Here is a 15,463-nt window from a genome sequence, read left to right as displayed (position 1 = left end):
AGCCACTGCAGGGATGTAACTGCATTCCTGGAATCAGATATGAATATGTTCACTTGCTTTTCGGTTCAATTTGTGCAGCTTAGACTAACCTGCAAAGATTGAACTGATTCCGCCTCTGGCTTTTTGACTGACTGTATGTAGCCTTAATGACTTCCATGACAAATGCAACCTTAGTACCCCTAGCTCAAGAGCTTGTATTGAAGTGAATGGGCTCCATACAAGTGTTCTGCTCTCCCATATTTTTTGTTCCTTTTAAGTCCCATTTCCTTAGGATTTGCCACTATCTCCTTAGCTGAAAGAGAATTGTTAAAACTGAGCCATCTGCTCTTTTATACTCCATGGTATCACTGGAACTCCAGCTTGCTGGGAAAGTTTTGCCCTTAGGTTGACACAAAAGTAAGTCATGCTGCATACTGTGTGTGTATAACTATTGAAGGAACAGCAGTGGCATTTTACGAATACAAAGACACTATTGGGAAATGCTCTTTATATTACTTAGGAAGTGTCAGTCTTTCAATATAGTGTTTTGCAATAAAATTATCAGGGAATGCTAAGGTGCAAAACCGAGTATTTTACAATTCTAGTATGTTTTTTACTACCTCTGAATAGACTTGGGCCTATACTCCAGCATTTAAATTCATTTTAGAATACCCTAAAGTTCAGGCCTATTTCTGCCTTGGGCTTCCTCTTTGCTCCTTATGTAATCAGCAGCCGGCTAAAAACTTTTGGGTTGGGTCCGAACTTGGATTTTGCACATCGGCAAAGTTAAAGTCTGTCTCTGCTGTTGAACTCTTCCATTTAAAATTTGTCTTGTCCTAAGAAAGCCAAGCAAAGGGCAGGGCAGAACATTAGAGACTGACTGATTCAGAGAGACATAAGCTTTTGTAGGAGATAGCCTTTTTCTTCAGATGTTATTAGAAAAGAAAGCCAGGAGGAGGTTGATGCTGGTGAGATTTGCTTTATCTAGTACTCTGCTCTAAGGTGTTCAACAAGTATACAACCAGCAAACAAGAATGAAATGATAACCTCAGATCTGAGATTTAAATAATTGGTATGAGTACTGGCATTTCAGTTAAAATACAGTCATTTGACTGCAAATTACTATGTGATGGAGAAATAATTTCTGTGGCCCCGAATCTCGCTGTAAAAACCTTTGGAAGGCAGTCTCATCCTTGTATCTTCAAGTGCATGCATTTTGATAGCAGGTTTCCATAGTAACTTACGAAGGCTTGCTGCTTTTGCCTTGTTTAACCTGATCTAAGCACAACTTTATCCTCAGTCTGCTCTGCAGCTTCAAATAAGACCTATCATCTTTCCTTTTTGTTATTTATATTAATTTTCTAGTTATTGATCTTCTTGGAGGAATTATAGTGAAGTATATTGTGCTGCTGCTGAAATGCTCTGTATGTTTTTACTATCACATGTATTAGCTATAGATATAATTCTCTACAGCAGCAGTGCTCATTTATCTTTGGGCCCTGCAGGCAGGAGTGGTGTGTGGCTGGTCCACACATTGGATCCTGTGCATTAGCTCAATCCTTCATGTTGGATGTTTCCAGGGAGTGATCCTGCATACCAGACCTACCAGGAACTGGCCTAATGCATGTGGCTTTGTCATTTGGCCTACCGGGCTGGAAATTTGGCAGCAGGTGGGTAGCAATTAATGCTGCCATTTTTTTCCTGCCGCCAAATTTCCGGATCTGTAGGAAGTCCTCTGGGTCAGATAACGTGGCTCTGTGGGCTGGATTTGGCCCACAGGCAAGAGGTTGAACACCACTGCTCAATTTTACTCTCAAAGTAAGCAGTTCTGCAACAGAGACACTACTGAGTGACTGCATTCTGGACTAGTGACAAAAGATAGGTTACATTTTTGTTTTTAAATTCCACGGGTGAATTCTGCACTGTTCTTTCCATGGACTGTGAATACATAGAAGTTTTTCTGGAGAAAAAAATACCACTTTGCTACAAAGTACACTAGAGGGGAAATCTGAATGACACCGGCATTTGTCACATTTTAGATATGTTCTTTTATGCTGGCCTGTTGTGTGTCTAATACTTAACAGCTTAGACCATGTTAAAGGAATTGATTCTGGTTTGCAATCGTAGAGAAAAATGACAGTAAGGAGCTGGATTGAAACCTGTTTCTAAAAAGATGACAATATTTCACATGATACAGAAGAGATTTTCCCAGACTTCATTTCACTGGCTTCCTGCTTCTTGTCTACTCCATTTATATGAGCTGAAATATTCATCCCTAAGTTCAAACAGTGGGCTTAATTCTGAGTGGTGCCCAGGAACAGGTTTATTATAATTTGTTATATCTTTCGTAAACAGGCCTCCCTCAGAAAAAAAGGTAGCTCACAACATTTGGTCTGTCAGCAGTGTGCTAATTTATTTCTGTCACTGATTTTCCGACTCCTTTGTCTCTTCTACCTGTAGGTTCTAAGGTTTCTCTGCAGTCTCCAGTCTCCTTTTATCCCCGTCCAACTGCTCCTCAGCAGCAATGGGGCTGAAGACAGCCTTGATGCTCATTTAGGGTGCTCACAAGCGTTCGGAAAGCTCAGGTTAGGCAACCTGCTTTGAGCTGCCAGCATCAGGGTTGGGATCCACTGCACACAACTGTTTGTGTGGGCAGCTGGAGGCAAGTGAGCCTGTGGGAGGGAGCAGGGGAGGTCTGGAGGCATTGGGGACTGGGGTTTGTTGGCAGATCCAAGGCAGGGGGAGGGGGTGGCTGGTCTGCCTGGGGTTGCCTGGTCCAGCAGTGTGTTTGGGGGAGTGGGATAAACTAGCCTGGTCAGAGTGGAGGGGGTAAAGATAGCACAGCCCTGGGGCTGTAGAGAGTGACGGGGGTTTCCCCAGCCCCAGAGCTGTACTGGGGACCTGTGCAAGCATTCAGTAGGATGGGTTAACCCATGTTAGGTTGGGTTACTCCATGCTGATATAAAGTTAGTTCTTGACTGCCAAGATCTAATTTTGGCATTGGGCACACCATTTTTAGCATGACTTAAGCCCTGCAGACTCTGCACCTGACCATTTAAATCACTCTGAGTTTCGTTAGGGTGATCTAAATGTAATGCTTGTATGCACCCTTAGTTTCTGTTGTTTTGTATTCACCAAGTATCCAACTGCAACTGCATGGCTTGTATCTGCAGCTATCTGGCTTTCTAAGTTTTCCCACCCAAGTATTAACTAGTCTGAGGACTGCTTAGCATTCAAGATCATATGAAAGCAGGGGTATTTAGATTAACTAGGCTGAGGACATTTAGTGTGGCATGGCTGCTCAGACTATATAAACCAATTATTGTTAATAGGTCAGTAACACCTTGAAGAACCCACTCAGTATAATTGTTTGGAAATACTGCATAAAATACTTAATACCCAGCTTTTATATAGTACTTTCCATCAGTAGATCTTAAGGTACTTTTAAGGTCAATCTCCCATTTTGCAGATAAGGTTGATTATATTCCTCTGGATGCATCTACACATGCACCCGATTGCTCAGTTGTTACTGTGCAGTCATTTAGTACTTGCTAAGGCAAGTACTTTAGCAAGTACTAAATGACTGTGCAGTAACCACCTGTACAGTGCAGTCCCGGCTCTGCACGGGTTGTTTCCAACCCTACTGTGCAGTAGCGGTGGTGTCAGAGTTCATGCCTGTTGATGCTCACTATGGCGATGTAGTGTCTCATTCAGATTCACCCCATGTGTAGTTGACCCTATACCAGTGGATGCCAGGCTTTTGGTAGTCATGCCACAGGTTAGCCCCATGCCTTCCCTGAGTGCCACTCCCATCCCCTTCCTCTGCCTGATCTTCTCTGCTTTCCACTCCCTGTCCTTGCTTACTACCCAACCTACTCCTTTGCTTTCTGCTTCTTGCCTGATCTGCTACTGTGCTGCCTGTCTCCTTCATGTTCAGCCATTTGCCACACAGAGGCTGCCTGTGCCAGTTGTGGCACTTATGTTGCAGTTTGGCCACCTTTGCACCATACAAACTTTATTGGGAAAATTGGGAAATTGACCTTAAAAGTACGTTGAGACCTACTGATGGAAAGTACTGTCAAGGAGTCTGATCATCAAGCAGACCTGGCTGAGTCAAGTACATGATGTACCACACTTGCCCCTGATCACTCACTGTTGTGGCTGACCCAGTTCTCTGCAACTGGATTGGCTGCTGAAAGCACAACTCACCCCTTTTAAACATACCTGCAGCCTGAGGTTGCAGGTATGCCTTCACACAGCTTCAGTCTGTTTTGGCAAGCCTTGTGTAACTTTCCCTGGTTCTTCTGATTTATGACCTGGCTTTGGTTTTGCCTGAACCTGATCTTGGATCTTTCCTGAAGCTAAGTGCGGATTGTGCTCTCTCTGGTTTTCCTGGCATCCTGACCTGGCTTGGCTTCCTTGATCCTGATCGTGGATTTTCACTGGAACCTGGCACTGGTTCTATGACCCCTGGCTCTTGACCTCTCCTTATGTTTTTGAATACATCTCCTGGATCTCCCCACTGGGCTCTAGTAACCTGTGGTTCCTTCCTGCTAACTTCCTAGTTGTCCCCCAGGGCCTGTCCACAGGCCTGGCCACCTTTATCCTGGCTGAACCGTCACAAGTACTATATAAAAGCTGGGTAATAATTATTTTATGTAGTATTTTCAACCAGTTATTTGAGTAGATTCTTAGAGGTGTAACTGAAATACTAATAGTAATTGGTTGTATGCAGTCTGAGCAGCCATGCAGACTGACTGCCCCTGCTCTCATATGATCTTGAAAACTACACAGTCCTCAGCCTTCCTAATACTTGGGTGGGAGAACTTGGAGAGCCATACAAATGCTTGCCAAAATTTAGCATTAGCCACAAAGAGTTTACAATCAAAATATAAGGGGAGAGTAAACAGAAGGTTGCAGCAAATGGATGGAGAGAACACAAGACAAACAAGAAGACCATGCCTGTCAGCATGATAGGCAAATGGAGCTGCATTCCTGATTAGTATGGTCATTTTCATAAATGATTAATGATAGAATTGATTCTTGTTTTAACAAAGTTTACTGATCTTTTGAAGGACACTGCATTTCTTCTGTGCGCTAATCAGTGTTTGTTTAGAGAGTTATTGCCTACATTCGCTTCTGAAATCAATCTGTGGATGGAAACGTTTTGAAGTTCTGGACAATATTTGCACACATGGAATATTTTTGTCTTTCACAATATGCTGTCTCTTGGCAGGTTGCTACTTTTATGAGGAAGGTCAAATTTAACAGTTTTGGTAGAAACTCTTGGAGAATCATTTACTTAACTGAAAAGCTGCAGTAACCTTAAGAAGCTACCTAGTATATAAAATGAAATGTTATTACATAATGTTGTAATACCCAGCATTTATATCAGTAGATCTCATAGTGTTTTCCCAATGATAATGGCAGCACTTTCCCCATATCACAGGTAAAGAAGCTGCAGCACAGAATGGGGACATGACTTGTCTAAAGTCACCCGGCAAGATAGAACCGAAATATTCTGAGTCTCAGCCCAATGCTTCAGCCACTTAGACCACACTGCCACATCATGATAATGATATTATTATTATTAATAGTTGTTGTTGTTGTTGTGATTAATATCTTTCAGTCCTTAATTCAGTTATATAAAAGGGCAATAGCCATTTTATAAACTTCCCATTTAGTATTTTATTTAGTTTTGCTCTGTTAGTGATATGTATTAACTATGTTAGTCTGAAGTCAAATAGAAGGCAGGGTAGACTTACACTTTATAGAGTAACCAAAGTAGTTCAGCTTTCCTTGAAATTGTTCTCCTTGATTTCTGAGGCTTTTGGGTGCTAGAAATTAGAGCAGAGAGCCTCCTGTATTCACACTGGGTGTGTCTACATGTTCATTAATGCACAGTGGCTGCTGCACATTAAATTTCATACTTGTATAATCAAGTACTAAATTAATGAGTAGTAAATGGAGTTACTGCACAGTAGTGCTGATGAATGCTGTTTTAGTTATGCTACTGTGCAGTAGCCTAATAATACTGTGCGGTAGCGCATTAGCACTGTTTGTGCTGTGATGTGCTACTGAGCAGTATTATTAGGCTACTGCCCAGTTAACATCTTGTGTAGATGTGCCCACTGCTTGCCCTGCTGGTGCCCAAAGTAAGAGGAAGTTGCTAAATATAAAGCCTGAAACCATGTATTCTTGATTATTAAAGCCCTCATTTTTCCTCTCACTTTCTGCCACACGTTCTTCCCAGTCTTCAGCTGGATTGTAGGCTCTTTGGAGCCAGAAATGTGCTCATGTCTTAATTTGTATTACTGTCACCCAAATACTAATGTCCTCAGATTTGAAAAGGAGGAAACAGAGCAGAGGCTTTATTGAAACCTCCAAAATTAGAACAAGCCTAGGAAAAGCTTCATTCCTTTTTTATCTTTTTGTTAAGGTGGGGAGACTTTTGCTTAAATTTTTTAACAGAGCAGTTTTCCTCCCATGCAATGAGCTGTATATATGTATATTGTATGTTTATTATACAATGTAATAATAAATATGTTGCATGGTATAAGATTATATATACCACTGTATTACTGTGTTGTATGTTTATGTATGTAAATGTGTATATGTAGGTATGTGTGTGTGTATGTATATATGTGTGTATGTATATATGTTGTATATACATGCAACTCAATGGATGGGAACAACACACACACACACATTATTCCTTACACAACAAGATAACACTCTTTATTGCTGAAGATATGTTCAGCCATATTTCAGAGGGGCTGAACAAATATACTACCCCTGATGAAGTCAGTGGGAGCTGAGAGCACACAGTAATTATGAAAATCTGATCATTAACTCTTTTTTTTATACTTGTCTTCAGTTATTTTTTGAGGTTCTTTTTTTCCCTGAAGAGCTCTTTATCCGAAATTCACGATGCCTGTTACTAACTCCTGAAGTATGCAAGGCTACAGAATACCGCATGCAGAATTAGTATTTACTAAGAATGTTAAATATTTATTTCTCATTTGTCCTCTAGGTCTGTCAGCAGCCAAATTGCTGGCTGAGTCTGGGCTGAGTGTCATTGTGTTGGAAGCCCGGGACAGGGTTGGAGGAAGAACTTTCACTGCAAGGGTAATTACCTCTGAAGCCACAGACCTAAATATCTTGTATGAAATACTGCACTGATTTCTTCTGAATACTGGAGGTTGGGATTCCAGGCAGTGGTAGGTACGAATGTGCTTTGCAATACAAAATCAGAGGCAGGGAGAATGTGGAGTTTCTGTGGAGACACAGAATTTTCATGAGATCTGTGGAGCCATCAATCCTTCCCTTCCCTTCCCCCTGGGACATGTGAAAGGAAAAGAGGATTACATGTGGGGCAAAGCCACTATTCCTTGGAGAGATGCTAGCGAGATGTTAGCAAGAGCTTGCGGATTTTTCATCTCTCTGTCAGAGGTCAGCAGTCTACAACCTGCAGGAGAAACCTGACCTGCCAAATAATTTTTAGAGTTGGCCCGTGGAGCTGGGCTGTTGGCAGCATTCAGTGCTGGGGGTGGTAGTTCAGCACTGGTGGAGAGGGAGTGCTTATAGCTGGGTTGTAAGTGGCAGCCTGCTTTTGGACTGAGGTGTATTGATTTGGGCCACCATTGCTGAAAGGTTGCTAACCCCTGGATTATATGCGTGTACACACTCTCTCTCTCTCTCTCCCTCTCCCCCCAGAAAACTCTCTCTGTTAAAAATAATATTTTCTTACAATATATTGAAAAATTACTTACCTTTTTTTCTTGTCTTTTGATAAACCAGAATAAGCAAGTTAAATATGTGGACCTTGGAGGAGCGTATGTGGGACCAACACAAAATCGTGTTCTGCGGTTGTCCAAAGAACTAGGATTACAGACGTATAAAGTGAATGAAGTAGAACATCTTATTCACCATGTCAAGGTAAGACAGGATCCATATCTGAAACATTGCTGCAGATTTCAAGTTACATCTTTTTCATTTCTCCAGGGACTGTGCACTGATTTAGGTATGTTATCCCCAATGTTTCCTCAAAAGATTGAATCACTACTAAAGAAATTATGCAAAATACTATACGTATGTCCTGCTACTTAATAGAAACATGTCCTGCTAGCTGACATATTAAACTAGCTTTAATGTAATAATGATGTAATAATGTAAGCATATCAAAATGGCAAGGCCAACCATTTTATCTAGTTATTTATTCTAGGTACTTCAGTTTTTCGGTGACCAAAGTTAATGGAAACTGTAGATTTCCAGCACTCTTGAAAATCATGCCTGGAGGGCAGTCTCACATTTGTCCATGACCACTTCTGAAGAATTTGTTCTAGTGAAATAAAGTCTGCAAATTAAGGATTAGTTTCCCTGTGTGAAATGCAGAATAATTAAGGCTCTGATTGCCTGAGGAGAAGAGTACCCTGGTCATGTAGCATGCCCCCAAATGACTTGTCTGAAGTCTGAAATGAGACAGTTGGTAAAAGAGTCCAGAGTTTGATTCTTTGTGCCCTGTGTTACCCCAGAGAACATCCTTCTTTGGTCAAAGTGTGTATCAATATTGTATTTCCACAGAAAGGAGGGTTTTTAGTTCTAAATTACACATTTTCTGAATATACTCCTTGCAGATCTCATCCATGACCCCCCAAATCTTCCCTCGATATTGTTTCCGAATCAACAAAAGTATTACAAGTCTAAATACAAATGGGCACTACATTTTGTGTGCTCTCTGAAATCTAGATGGCATTTTTAAAATTTTTTGAAGTTCTCCCCTGTAAGCTAGACTCTAAAAGGCTCAAAGGTCTCTCTGCTCTCAGTGTATTTGAATCCTAATACTGACCAAAACCTTTGTAGCTCAAGTCAATTCTAATTAAATTCTGTAGGATGTGACCCTTAAAGCAGATGAAGCCTGAAGATGTTGATACGCCTTCCAATATTCTACCAAACATCCATTCAATTAAGCTGCTGCTTCTATGTATACCTGAGGGAGGAAAAATGAAGCTCTTCAAAGTTAATTAAATTCATTTTACTGGCTTTCTATTTCAGGTGATGGATGCAGCTTCTTTTGTACTACAAAATAAAAGGAATACATTTTGTTTATCTCTGGGTGGGTCTTGGTCAATTAGACTCTGCAATCTAGACTGAATGCTGGTTTTTCCCCCTTTAATCTTCTTTGAATGCCAACTTCTATATCAGAATTTTTTTTCCATTTCACTTGTATGTTTTATATCTCCATTAAAATAATATTTTTTGCCTTCCATTTTATGCTTTTTTCCATTTACTGAGTGTCCTTTCTCCTGGGCTTCAAAAGGAGAATAAAATGGTTCGTTTCTATTTGGTTAATTACTGATTCACCAACCTCTCTGGCAAAAACAGTCCAACTCTGGGAATAGTGTTTGGTAGATTAAGTGCTGCAAAAAGCCAGCAAAAGCAATGTATATAAATATTCCACAAATGTTAAGCAGCACATCTAAAGCTAGGCTTCTAAATCCTTATTTATGTAGATAAATTTGCCTGATATTTCAAAGGCACAGCTCCTATTGACTAGATTTGTGGATGCTGAACAATTCTTAATATGAGGCCATTTTATTTAGGTGCCAAAATGTGGATAGAAAAGCCTAGCTTTAGGGAAGCAATCATGCTCACCTTGGCCATCAGCTTTTATTCATTTTGGCAAAGCGGTTGTTTTTGGATTTGAAAAACAAGGGAAAAAAATACTGATTTGTCATCCAGTTGAACATTCCCCACTTGATTGTATCACTCTTTGAGGTAGATCAAGTATAGGAATTAAGCTTTTTAACAATGTCTCTTAAAAGAAATTATTTGAAATATAATTGTAGATGTGGGATTACCTCTTTCTTGATGCACTTATCAGCAGACTTGCTTATTATTTCATTTGTCTTCTATTTCAAATTTGCTTTAATCCTGTTATCGATGTCTGTGTAATTGAGTAGCTGCTAGCATTTAAAACATACCTGCATATTTTTTCATGTATAAAATAGGAACTGATTTGTCAAGAGCACTGTCTTTGGGAGTAGGAGACTGAATGAAAGTTGGGAGTGTTGAATAAAAGTTGTATATGGAAACATTTTATTTATTTGAAACTCGTGATCCTCTAAGTTTTTAAAAAGTGCACACTTTTCTTGCACGCAACGGGTGCATCTACATGTGAAATTAATGCAACATCATAAACTCTGGAGCAATTTGAGCAGCAGTTTGAGCCAGGGCAGAGCAGTAGGGCTGTGCAAACCTTTGGTTGCTGATTCAATTCGTAGAAGACTCGGCCTGATTTGGCGGCCAAATCTCTGAAGCAGAATTTAATCAGGAGACCCATTAATCTCTCCAGATCGAATCGGAAGCCTCTGATTCAACCATAGACACAGCTTTATATGTTTTTTTTTCTGTGTACTTTGGGGTACCAGGCATGGCTTGTGAACACTGAGATGGTGGGGTGGATGGAGTGTCCCATGGGAGGGTGGAGGGGTCTCCTGTGCGCTCAGCAGTGGACCCGGAAGTACATCTGGTCCACTTCTGGGTCCGCCACTGAGCATGAACCCCTCCCCCCCCATGCTCCTGTGGAACTCTCCATCTGCCCTACCATCTCAGTGTTCATGAGCTGCACCTGGTACTTCGAGATACATAGAAGAAACATATAAAGCTGTGTCTATGACCGAAGTGCTGATTCTCTGAATTGGAATCAAATCTTCAGATTCAGATTTGGCCGAATTGAATTGGGACAGTGATCTGAATCAGTGAATTGAATCAGTGTCCCCTGAATCTGAATTGAATACTGTCTGCTTTGCATACCCCTACAGAGCAGCCCCGGGCTGGCAGCAGGCTTGGGGATCAGCCCCAGGCTCTGGATGGCAGCATCAGGCAATGTTCTGCTTTGGATTGACTTCATGGCAAGACATCATCAACGTAACATTTATTCCTTTTCAATTTCCTACTGTCTTACTATGGTAACGCAGTGGTGTAGGTGTCTTTTTAGGGGTTCAGAGACATGAGTTTGAGTTCTGCTGAAAACTGCCACCCCCAGTGGACCTAGTCATAAATGGACACCTGGAGTGCATCCGGACAAGTGTTTATGTGTGGTTTGCAGGCCCATCTATGGTGCTGCAAATCTCATGCGCTACACATGTGGGCATTTGCCGTGCTGCTAATTTGCAGTGTGGCAAGATCCCAGTGTCAAAAAAAACCCTGTGCCAGAAAAAATCAAGGCGGCGCACATGGTGGCAGCATGTGCTGCCCAAAACAAAAGCCTGGCTGGCCAGAGCCATGCTTCAGCAGCCAGCCAGGCTCCGCACCCCTGGATTGCCACTTCCTGAGGCAATTGTCACTGCCAGGTTCTGGCCCCAGCTTCCCCTACCCCACCTGGAGGATTTTTCCCTGCGCTAACCCCACATACAGGGATGTGTGCCAAGGCAAAAAGCAGTGGTCCAAATTTGTGCTACTGCCTTTTTCCCCACCACAACTGCGCTACCTTGCTCTTGGGGACACATTCCTGATTAGTCATTCAGGCTGGGGAACTTAAAGCAGCTCAGCATTGTTCCCTTTTGTGCTGTTGGCTTCAAAAGCTAGTGTCCCTCAGTTACGTTAAGCTGTTAGGTTCAGACAGACCTTTGACTTTGATGTTTGACCAACTTATTGCATAGAGTGACTGGTGCCCTAAAAGTACCAAGCAGTAACCACTGAAAATATTATCTAGTTCTCTGTCTGCCTGCCTGTCTTACAGTAAAACATATTGTACTTTACAGACATTTCCTCAAGCAGTAAAAGTTGACAACTTCTTACTAGAGTTTTCAAAATACTGAGAGCCAAACTATGGCTAGGACTTGCCATAACCAGATTCATGGAGAATTATTAGTAGAATAAGAAGAATCCCCTGGGAAGGTGTCTTTTTAACAAATGTAGTTCTTGTTCCTTCCTAGCATCTTTGGAAGAATTAAGTATCTAATAATAGCGAGATAAACGTTTTCCCCACCCAGGCATTTGCCAAGAGGTTGGCCAGATGTTGGTGGGGTCATAGGCCTCATGCTCTTCAAGGCTGCCACAGTTTTTACAGTGGTGAATACAGTGCATCTACTGTGAATACCTAGGAGGAATTCTAAGTGTGCCAAAACGCCTAGCATGTCTCTGAAGTCATGTTCTGTTGTTAGAAAGTGAATGTTTACCCTTGTGTACATAGTAGGTTTAAATGAAACCACAAGCCTGTATAAATGTGAACAGATTGCATACTGACCTGTATCAGATCTGTGTAGAAAATCTTTATAGTTCTCTGGCTGTCATTCATTTTCAGTACTACTGTGGAGCTGATGTTGGTTATTAAAATATAATTTGCTGTGGTTTTGTTCATGAATAAATGATAAGATGCCACTATTTTATGGGGATTTAATTAGCAGCGGGGTAAGTAGATGTTGTATCTGAAGGTATATGATTTAGTGGTATTTCTTATTTCTGTGGTATAGTGATACATGCATTTGTGTTAAAATATATGATTTATTTAAGTCTTTGACCTCCTTTACAAAAATTAATGACAGTTTCTCTTAGCAAAGCTTAGACTATAACAGCTTAAACGGATTTTAAATGACTTGATGAAATTGCTTCCATTTTTCTTTTATCTCTTCTGTCTCTGAATGAATTTTAATTAAACCAGAATATATGAGAATCTTAGTTGCTATCAGAGTTAAGCAACCAAAAAATAATCATGGCTTGTATTTTTTTTTTTTTCCCCTCCTCACCCAATTGCTTTACTGATTGGTTATGAGTGAGACCCACGCAGTAAAGATCTGGAAGAACCAGGTTCAAACTTCTGATCTACCAGGTCACCCACATCTTAGAGGAGTGCCTGCCTGTACCATGAGGCTAGTGGCTATACTGTGGGATTCTGGGAAGAAATGCAGCAGTAATAACTACAGTGGCACTTTTCTACTGGCCACAACTGGCAAGATCCTCTCTTGGATTTTTCATAATGAACTGCTGTTATACCTTTTGTAGAAAGAGGTAGGCAGCCATGTTAATGTGAAAACAGGGTAGAGTGACACCTTAGAGACTAACTGGTTCAGAGACATATGCTTTCATAGTTGACGGCCTACTTTGTCAGGTGCTATGAGTCTTTTTGTGGAAAGAAATGTTCCAGTGTCACAGTGCAGATTCCAGGCAAGCCACTGAACGGTTGATGTCATTTTTGATTTTTGGCAAATCCAGTAGAAGCATCAGGACCATAATATTGACATTTGTGTAGTTTTTAGGAATTTAATGCACAATTTTACACTAGGACTGAACAGTTCAAGAGACTAAAATATTTTCTGTCCTGTTGGAATATGACTTTCTCCATGTTGTAAATATGATAGCAGACATTGATGGGGATATGTGGGAAGTTGATATGGTTGATTAGCTTTACTAGGCCTGCCTGTGAATAAAATAGATAATTCCCTTTCCAGCACTAGCCATTTGGCAAAAGCTGAAAGGACTACATGCATATGTAGATTTTTTTTTAACTAAGGAAAATAATAATCAGTTGTATGATAGCTGAATAAAAGGTGCTAAGTCGTGTGCAAAAAACACACAAAAGTCAAAGTATGCAGACTTGATCACTTGTCCCTTCAGTTTGAGAGATGCTGAGTATCAGTGAGATTCTCTCGATTCTGGCATCAGTGCTGTGAATGGAAAGAAGAAGAAAAATTAACTGGGAAATGGGTATTTCTTATTCATTCATATTGGCAATTGAATGAAAGGAACCCTTCTAAGTCTGAATCCTCTCAGATCACAGGGTCTGTTTCCTAGGAGATAAGTCTAAGCAGCTGTACCGCTACTCAAAATTCTTGAATCCAGCCTATTTCAAGCAAAGCAGATTTGATTATAATAACTGATGTTTTTTCCCTTATGATAATGATGATTGAAATTTACAGGAACAGACTAGATGCATGCCTGTTACACATGGGAACAGCTGCTTGATTCCATTGGGTTTCATATGTACCTTTTGGAGTTTATCTGACATTTGGGATTACTTCTAGCCAGATAATGTCTGAGTGTCTAGGAAAATGTTTCAGGCCTGGAGTGTCCTGAGAAATATTTAGTGGTCTTGAAATTCTGTATTATTTTTTAAATGATATTACATGTTTTGGTTTTGACAGGGTATAGGGAAGTCTATTTTATTATAAGAGACCAGAGAGTTTAACTGAGGGAGGTCTCCAAACTGGAACTTTTTTTACCCCTTTTCTACCCTTTTCCTCCCCACCCTTCCTCTCTCTCTGAAAAATAGATGTAATTTAAAAATACAAAGACTTTTATGGAATGAAACACAAAATATATCCAAAATGAATATGAATGGGCAGATTTTATCCAAGTATCAGAGGCTTATTACCACAAAAACACACTTTCTTCAATCATGACAGGCTTATAGGTCTAAAATGGACAACTAGTGCAAGATGTTCTTCATGTGGTATGCACACTTTTCCTACAATGCTGTTTCTTTCCTGCTTAGTTTCCAGTTCTGAAGTCCTTTCACAAGCCGAATTCTCATGAACCTTATTTGGAGTTTTGCCTGTACAAGGAGTAAAGATCTGGCCATAGGTGATGTCCTACATTTCAATGAATATAGCATATTGGGCATCTTTAGTTCTAGGAATGTTGTCCTTTTTTGCGGTTGGAGTTCCTTTGTCCTTTATGAGAAATCGGTTCACCTCAGTTTCTGGATAGGAAATGGATCTGAGCTCCCCCTTTCTGCAGTACAAATGCAGTGAAATGGTAAGAGGAAGGTTAAAGCCAAAATATGGTCTTAAATCTGTAGTCATGCATTCGTGCAGAAGCACCATAGGGAATTCATGAGACTTGAGTTATCTTTGATGAGATAATTCAGAAAGAAGTGCCTTTGGTGAAGCAGATAGTTCAGAATAAAATCAATACCTATAATAAAGAGAAGCTTTTCTGTTCTTGTCTTCACTTTCTTCAGCTCCCCCAACCTGGTCCCTGCAAGAGGCAGAACAGCGGCAGCATGGGGCATTAGGTGGCAGCACTCCATCCCAGTCCCCCTCTCTCCCCCCTGCCCAATCATTCTTGACAGGCAGTTGGCTAGTATTTTGGCTGGAGGGCTGCTTAATGAGTTCTGTGGAGGGCTGCAACAGTAGCCCTGCCCATTGACAAGTGCCCTGCCCCCTGGTCACCGTCTTCGGACCGTAAGTCCCAACCCCTGATCTTTGCCACTGGAAGTTCCTCCTCTTGCCCCCAGAAGTATTCTTTTTGTGGGGGCATTGCCATCTTGGAACTGGAAAAACCCCAAATCATACTAAAAGTCAAACATCTACAATAACATATTTTAATTTTACTTTAAAAATATTTTAGTCCTGATTAATTCATGTTTGCATAGTGCATATAGAGATGATTGCATAATAGCTCAAAAATAAAGTCTTACTCATGTATGGTGGGGGGGGGGTGATTAGGGGTTGGGTGTGTGTATAGGATGTTGGGGGGGTTG

At 40.9% G+C, this 15,463-nt stretch overlaps 1 protein-coding gene across 1 annotated transcript in view; it reads left to right on the top strand.

Moving 5' to 3' along the window:
- LOC109302916 (amine oxidase [flavin-containing] B-like) overlaps nucleotides 1–15,463 on the top strand; it is a 109,720-nt gene that overhangs the window by 35,590 nt on the left and 58,667 nt on the right. Inside the window, exons 2-3 of the mRNA XM_019524867.1 lie at nucleotides 7,013–7,107; nucleotides 7,780–7,917. Of these exons, the coding sequence (XP_019380412.1) occupies nucleotides 7,013–7,107; nucleotides 7,780–7,917 (233 nt within the window). The remainder of the gene's footprint in view (nucleotides 1–7,012; nucleotides 7,108–7,779; nucleotides 7,918–15,463) is intronic.

The sequence above is a fragment of the Gavialis gangeticus genome, unplaced genomic scaffold (assembly GCF_001723915.1).
Source record: "Gavialis gangeticus isolate Ggan-Ray unplaced genomic scaffold, GavGan_comp1, whole genome shotgun sequence".
Taxonomy (NCBI): Eukaryota; Metazoa; Chordata; order Crocodylia; family Gavialidae; genus Gavialis; species Gavialis gangeticus.
Note: the sequence above shows the minus strand (reverse complement) of the source record. Positions and strands in the feature narration are given on the sequence as shown.